At 42.9% G+C, this 7,988-nt stretch overlaps 1 protein-coding gene across 2 annotated transcripts in view; it reads right to left on the reverse strand.

The window, feature by feature from the left end:
* The window catches only part of LOC135501088 (vacuolar protein sorting-associated protein 53 homolog), a 34,088-nt gene extending 30,335 nt beyond the window's left edge, over window positions 1-3,753 (reverse strand). For both annotated transcript variants that reach the window (XM_064792869.1, XM_064792858.1), the window contains exons 1-9: window positions 3,660-3,753; window positions 3,155-3,285; window positions 2,770-2,923; window positions 2,063-2,178; window positions 1,627-1,746; window positions 1,299-1,368; window positions 983-1,126; window positions 665-807; window positions 188-329 (exon numbers count right to left, since the gene is read on the reverse strand). In XM_064792869.1, coding sequence (XP_064648939.1) covers window positions 188-329; window positions 665-807; window positions 983-1,126; window positions 1,299-1,368; window positions 1,627-1,746; window positions 2,063-2,178; window positions 2,770-2,923; window positions 3,155-3,285; window positions 3,660-3,752 — 1,113 coding nt within the window. In that variant the 5' untranslated portion in view covers window position 3,753. The remainder of the gene's footprint in view (window positions 1-187; window positions 330-664; window positions 808-982; window positions 1,127-1,298; window positions 1,369-1,626; window positions 1,747-2,062; window positions 2,179-2,769; window positions 2,924-3,154; window positions 3,286-3,659) is intronic.
* Window positions 3,754-7,988: the final 4,235 nt, after the last annotated feature.

The following is a 7,988-nucleotide window of genomic DNA, read 5'->3' on the forward strand; positions in this document are numbered from 1 at the left end:
ATGGGCCTCGGGCCTGTAGTGGCTTCTGAGGGCTATAAACAAACTGTTTCTGGAGAATGCAATGCAAGGGAAATACAGGGCTAACATTGTTTGATGAGTATTCGCAGGAATGGCATTTTTTCTTTCAGAGTAACTTTCAGGCGAAGGTAAGTTCCAACATACTGAAGAAGAAATCAGGCCAACTCACCACCGCCTCTCCTAGTATCGTCACACCAGTAAATCTCTTGGTCAGAAGCTGTTCGAATGCCATAGTCCTCTGGATGGCAAAAAGAAGCAGTTTCACCTCAATTTCTTCAGCCCGCTTGGCCATGATTTTACCCAATTCCCTCCTGCAAAAGATTGAAAAATACACAGTCCGAAAGTAGGCCAGAGTTAAACAAAGTCTGGTACTATCATCTTGAAACAGGTAACAATGAATAGGAGTCATTTTGACAAACACACGTACTCACCGACAGTAATTACAACTGGAACCTCCCTCAGTGAACACCTTTCTATTAAGAACACCCTCCCTATTACAGAAACTCCATTTGATCCTAAATTGGTGATTTCATTTGAATTCCACCTCAGGGGGTCAGGAGACCTCTCAACTGAGGACAGTATTTGTCAGTCCCGAAGGTATCTGTAATAGAGAGGTCCTACTGTATACTCATATTTCTTTTTTTACCTTGTTATTTCACAGAATTCCACACATATTCTTTCACTGACTTCCCATTCTGCTGGGAACAGCCGGCCGAACTTTTCCTCAAACTCTACAAGAGTCCTCTTGATCCAGGCATATCTTCTGTCGATCTTATCCAGCCAGGCAACCTAGGAGGGAAAAGAAGTGAAATTTGAATTGGATCAATTCATTCAATCATTCTGAAATGCTTCTGTCCGCTGCAGTGTTCAACACCATTGTATTAGAAATCAAGTTTAACTCTGACTTAAACTGTTTTATTGTGATCAACCAGTCTTTGTAACGAACAATTTTCAATATACTTACATCCTGTGTCTCTCCAAAGAGCTCCAGATATTCCTTGAGCTGTAGTTGAATGAACCAGTTGAGCAAGTCCCGCTTCACCTTTGGATCCAGAACATTAACCACAAGGCAGGCTTCGGCCAGCTGAGCTTGGTTTGTTGGTCCATACTGAAAGTGTAGAGAAAAGATGTGTATTGATCAAGGATGGCCAGGGAGGGGGATTAGGGGCATATCTTCAACATCGCCCAACCATCAAGAATATCATCAGACAAATCATTCAGTGATTAACAAGTAAGCTAACAGACTGTTTGGTTGTTTACAGAAGAAAGACCACACATACCTTGCTCTGGAATGCCTCTTCAAAATCTGCCAGTATTTGTGTTCCAAGTTCAACTTGGATTTGTTTCACACTGAAAGATAATATATAAACATACATCACTTTTGATCATAGCGGTGGATCATGCTTTAGGTTAAGTTGGTAATTGGACAACTTGCCAAGTAGAGCTGGTTGTCCATCTTCACAAACCGGTAGTCCTCCAATGTCTTTTTCAGGAAAACTGTGAAATATCTACTGGGCAACCTCACTATCAAAGAAGTTGCCAACCTGAAATTAGGTGGTCTCCAGCAACGGGTCTATTGCCAAACTCAAAACCTGGTATATCACTTACTTATCAGCTAATTGCCTGATCTGTGGAATGCTCATGTATTTCTGGAAATGTTCAAGTACATTAAGAACACCCTGAAGTAGATTGGCCACCTCACCATACTGACGTCGACGTGATAAACTCCTGAAACAAACGATACTTTCTTGACAAATGCATAATTTGTTTATGTTTTATTCCTAACACCAGCAACAACATCATCAGGTCTCTTCAGTAAGAGAAATTGGGAGCCCTGATTTTCGAAAAATCTTTTTAAAACCGACAACTGTGGTCAGCTTTTCCGCCGCAGACACAGGAGGTCCGCCCTCTCCCCTTATTGGAGAAAATTCTTTGACATTTACCGTGAATTTTTGCAAATAAGACATGAAAAACAACTTGGTGCCCCTCTTTGACGGAGGCACAGCCTCTTTAATGGATTTAGGTTTGTAATCATTCTACCTACTGTAGTGTGTCAACTCCACCAACCAGCATATGAAGATGATTCAGTGTTGTTATGGAACTAGTCAAATGCCGCTTAGCATGGTCCAGCTGCTTTATGTCACGGGTGATTTCCTTGACCTGCAATGCAAAAAATCATGGCGCATTCATTCAGGGGTTAACAATAATGTGGTAGACGAATCTCCTTTTGCTAATGATAAGGGCCAATATGAATTCATAACAGGTAGACCTTATTTTACGTCCAAAACCCTTGGTTAAGCACCTCGGGTTTTGATCTACATTTTCGTCTTCCCCGAACGGTCTTGATTTGACAACCAAGCAAAGCCAGCTCGGTCTTAGTTCCTTGATAATGCATGCACACACCAGGCCTTTCGATTGCACAGACTTCGTTAACACCCTCTATTTTTCATTTTGAATTTGGGCACACCTGTGTCCTTGAAAAATCCATTCATAGGTGAGTAAATCATAAAAGTATTTTTTAAAAATGATTCCATATGATTATGAAGCCAGATAGAATATTACTCTTACACTGTTATACCCTCTAAACATGTGAAATCCTGTATTTCTTTCATTTTTTCTCATTTTCACCTTAACTTGGGCATATTTTAAAAGTACTGTAATTTGGGCACCAGTCAATTTGGGCACACCCTAGAGGGTGTAGCCAGAGTGCAATTGAGAGGCCTGCACACAAGAAAGGTAAGGAGTAATTACCATCTCTTCCGACTTCTCAGCTTTGTCTTTGATATCCTTGATCCTGGCGAACAGTTGTTGAATTGCCTTCTGTGCCTCCTCAAGGGCATGACGGCCATCCTCGCTTACATTCGTCTGACCTCGCACCACAGTACGAATATCATCGTCAAGACTCCTGAAATATGCACATCATTTTGATGCACGAGGGGGAATTTAGAAACTCTAGCAAATAACATTTCAATCAAGTAACCTTTTGGGACTGAGTTTTGGAATGTCAGAACTATTCAAGGTGGCCCTAAAGTTTGTTTTCAGGTGAAACCTGAAGACATATTCTTAGTTCCAACAACGTTCATCGAGGGTGTCACTGAATTAACTCAATAGCATCTGATGGTGATACTGGACGTACCTGATTTTGTGTCTTATTCGACTGACAACATCATCTATGTTGGAGAGTGACTGTTCTGTTGGAAACAGAGTATTGATGTAGTCTACTGCATTGAAGTCGGGCTTGTCTAAAGGTTCATTACTTGGCAAAACCTGTAACAATGAAGATTTTGTGAGTAGGCCTACACTACAGACCACGGCATGCACTGGCACTGAATTAGTCAGTCAGTACTAAGGAGTCAAAACACCATAAGGGCCTAGTCACAATACAGAACAAAAACTACTAAAACAAATCGGTCGATCTTTGTATCATTCCTCTCCTAGAAATATTTCCCATCCATGCATCCACTGATATCAATGGTAGTTGAAGTTTTTGCGCCAACTTTTTTCTGAAACACCCTGTATAGTGAGTGCATAGTGTCAACAAGAGAGAAAGTTCATCTTTTCAGTTGAGAATTCTACAAATTCAGAAAAGTTAGAGTGCGTGAAAATTATCTCATATGAAAAATTATCCCTTATTAGTTCACCTGATCAATAGCTTCCTGAACATCAGCAGGAAACTGGATCACAGCGTTCAAATGTTCTTCATCCAAAACATCATCATCTTCCAAAGCCGCCATGTTGGCGAGCAAATCGACCTGCTCACAGGCACGTGAAAATAAGACCAACTCTACTTCCCCGTAGTGTATTTATTGCATTACCGTTTGTTTTCCGATGGGCAGAGTAATCCGTTCGACCCTCATCTTCTTTTCGTCACTGTCATAGTATAAAACTAATATATATACGTACATATAATACCGTCAACGTCGCCTCGCTCGCTGGACGGGTGGGTGCGACGGGTGCGACGAGTTTTACCGTCCCGCCCATCAGATGCGCACCCGATATGCCACGAGATTTACAGTTCTCAAGACGGTGCCATTGTTGGTGTATATCGCCAAACGCCTCAACGATCTCGATGCACGTGCGCGAGATCCATCGGGGTTTTTCAATGCTCGAGGTCGTGGTTCGCGGTTGTGGTCTTGAGCCCTTGGGGCATTGTGCAGGTCAGCAGCGTCCTCAGTCGAATACGGGCCATCTCGGCCTTACGCCAACTCGGCCTACCAACTCGGCCTATACCAACTCGGCCTACCAACTCGGCCTACCCTTACGAAAAAAATTTCAGATTCACCATGGTAAAATCGGAGTTGACCATGCTCACCATGGTGAATGCAGCGTTCACAATGGCCGACCAGGCCGAATCAGTCCTGGCTGCTCCACCGTGTTGACAACATGATGAGAGAGATGAGGAAGTCACAGCCAGGCCGAATCAATCCTGGCTGCTCCACCGTGCTGACAACATGATGAGAGAGGTGAGGAAGTCACAGCCAGGCCGAATCAATCCTGGCTGCTCCACCGTACTGACAACATGATGCGAGTGATGAGACAGTCACAGCCAGGCCACATCAATCTTCGCCGCACTGCCTAGTTGTTAATATGGCGAGAGAGATGAGACAGTCACAGCCAGGCCGAATCAGTTCTGGCTGCTCCACCGTGTTGACAATAATTATGGTGAGAGAGATGAGACAGTCACAGCCAGGCCAAATCAGTCTTGGCTGCTCTGCCAAGTTGTCAACATGGTGAGAGAGATGAGGAAGTCACAGCCAGGCCGAATCAGTCCTGGCTGCTCCACCGTGTTGACAACATGTTGAGAGAGATGAGGAAGTCACACGTGAATTCAAAGTTTACCATGCTCACCATTGTGATTTTACCGTCCCAATTCACTATGGTGAAGTGCTGTCAGTTTGCCATGGTGAAATTGAGACACTAATGAAATTTTAATGATGGTGATATCAGAGGGCGGCGAATCTAGGAACTGGACGAAGAGGGAGCGTGCTCTGCATTTCTCATCAAAATTCCTGGAGAGGTCGGTTCCAAAATTTCATGAGTGGTCAATTTTAAAAAGTTTACATCAATTAGGAGCCGTGCGTCTGGTATACCCGCTTGGATCCGCGCCTAATAAATATACATGAATGAATAATAACGAGAACATTTTTCAAAAAAACTCGGAAAATTAGATTCGCCGGGGTTCGAACTCGTGACCAACCATTCCACAGTGTAACCGTCTAACCGCCGAGGCCATCAAGGCTTAAATGTTTACCGGGATTTTCGTTGGACAAATCGTCGGCATATTGAAGAAGCGTCATGATTGTGACGAGGTTATACACTGGCGGAAGGGTAATTGGGTACAAATAGTTCCAAGCTAACCGTATAATTCGATAATGCGACAGTTATTTCTTGATATATCGCATTTATATAGCTCGGTGATATTACAGATAATGTTCGTAGTTGATTTTAATGTTTGAATGGCTTTATCAAAAAAGTTTTTGGAAGCGAGGTCAACAGGGTCAAAAGAAATAGTCTTTGGCGCCAATGATGTCAGCAATGGCGAATTTGAATTGAGATTCGATTCCTTTGTAGTCGGAAGTGCGCAAACACACGGCAATCGTATATATTTATCTCCGTGCACGTGATTTGAAGGGATAGTTTGGGTGTGGGATTTAGGTGACCAGGAAGATGATATGTAATTTGAATCTATCCGCCTGCAGCTCATCAGTGTAGTTACAAACTAAATGCTCATCACTGATAATGAATTTAGCGCCGACATGTCAAACCATTCTCTGGAGTGCTCGAACACCTAAATCAGTGTGATGTTCAGCTTGAAAAGTTCGGGTGAAGGGGTTTTCTTCGTGATAATATTCATAATGGTATAAGGTGGTGGTATAAGAGGGCCGGCGAACTGGAAGAAGAGGGAGCGTGCTTTGCATTTCTCATCAACATTCCTGGACAGGTGTGTTCCAAAATTTCATGAGTGGTGTATTAAAAACGTTTACATCAATTAGGAGCCTTGCGTCTGGTACACCCGCTTGTATCCGCGCCTGATAAACGGACATGAATGAATAATAGCGAGAACATTTTTCACAAATCTCGAAAAAATAGATTCGCCGGGGTTCGAACTCGTGACCAACCATTCCACAGTGTAACCGTCTAACCGCCGAGGCCATCAAGGCTTTAATGGTAGACCGGGATTTTCGTTGGTCAAGTCGTCGGCATATTGAAGAAGCGCCATGATTGTGACGAGGTTATACACTGGCGGAAGGGTAATTGGGTACAAATAGTTCCAAGCTAACCGTATAATTCGATAATGCGACAGTTATTTCTTGATATATCGCATTTATATAGCTCGGTGATATTATAGATAATGTTCGTAGTTGATTTTAATGTTTGAATGGCTTTATCAAAAAAGTTTTTGGAAGCGAGGTCAACAGGGTCAAAAGAAATAGTCTTTGGCGCCAATGATGTCAGCAATGGCGAATTTGAATTGAGATTCGATTCCTTTGTAGTCGGAAGTGCGCAAGCACACGGCAATCGTATTTATTTAGCTCCGTGCACGTGATTTGAAGGGACAGTTTGGGTGTGGGATTTAGGTGACCAGGAAGATGATATGTAATTTGAATCTATCCGCCTGCAGCTCATCAGTGTAGTTACAAACTAAATGCTCATCACTGATAATGAATTTAGCGCCGACATGTCAAACCATTCTCTGGAGTGCTCGAACACCTCAATCAGTGTGTAGTTCAGCTTGAAAAGTTCGGGTGAAGGGGTTTTCTTCGTGATAATATTCATAATGGTATAAGGTGGTGGTATAAGAGGGCCGGCGAACTGGAAGAAGAGGGAGCGCGCTTTGCATTTCTCATCAACATTCCTGGACAGGTGTGTTCCAAAATTTCATGAGTGATGTATTAAAAACGTTTACATCAATTAGGAGCCTTGCGTTTGGTACACCCGCTTGTATCCGCGCCTGATAAACGGACATGAATGAATAATAGCGAGAACATTTTTCACAAATCTCGAAAAAATAGATTCGCCGGGGTTCGAACTCGTGACCAACCATTCCACAGTGTAACCGTCTAACCGCCGAGGCCATCAAGGCTTTAATGGTAGACCGGGATTTTCGTTGGTCAAGTCGTCGGCATATTGAAGAAGCGCCATGATTGTGACGAGGTTATACACTGGCGGAAGGGTAATTGGGTACAAATAGTTCCAAGCTAACCGTATAATTCGATAATGCGACAGTTATTTCTTGATATATCGCATTTATATAGCTCGGTGATATTATAGATAATGTTCGTAGTTGATTTTAATGTTTGAATGGCTTTATCAAAAAAGTTTTTGGAAGCGAGGTCAACAGGGTCAAAAGAAATAGTCTTTGGCGCCAATGATGTCAGCAATGGCGAATTTGAATTGAGATTCGATTCCTTTGTAGTCGGAAGTGCGCAAGCACACGGCAATCGTATTTATTTAGCTCCGTGCACGTGATTTGAAGGGACAGTTTGGGTGTGGGATTTAGGTGACCAGGAAGATGATATGTAATTTGAATCTATCCGCCTGCAGCTCATCAGTGTAGTTACAAACTAAATGCTCATCACTGATAATGAATTTAGCGCCGACATGGCAAACCATTCTCTGGAGTGCTCGAACACCTAAATCAGTGTGTAGTTCAGCTTGAAAAGTTCGGGTGAAGGGGTTTTCTTCGTGATAATATTCATAATGGTATAAGGTGGTGGTATAAGAGGGCCGGCGAACTGGAAGAAGAGGGAGCGTGCTTTGCATTTCTCATCAACATTCCTGGACAGGTGTGTTCCAAAATTTCATGAGTGGTGTATTAAAAGCGTTTACATCAATTAGGAGCCTTGCGTCTGGTACACCCGCTTGTATCCGCGCCTGATAAACGGACATGAATGAATAATAGCGAGAACATTTTTCACAAATCTCGAAAAAATAGATTCGCCGGGGTTCGAACTCGTGACCAACCATTC

This window comes from Lineus longissimus, chromosome 2 (genome assembly GCF_910592395.1).
Source record: "Lineus longissimus chromosome 2, tnLinLong1.2, whole genome shotgun sequence".
NCBI classification, from domain to species: Eukaryota; Metazoa; Nemertea; class Pilidiophora; order Heteronemertea; family Lineidae; genus Lineus; species Lineus longissimus.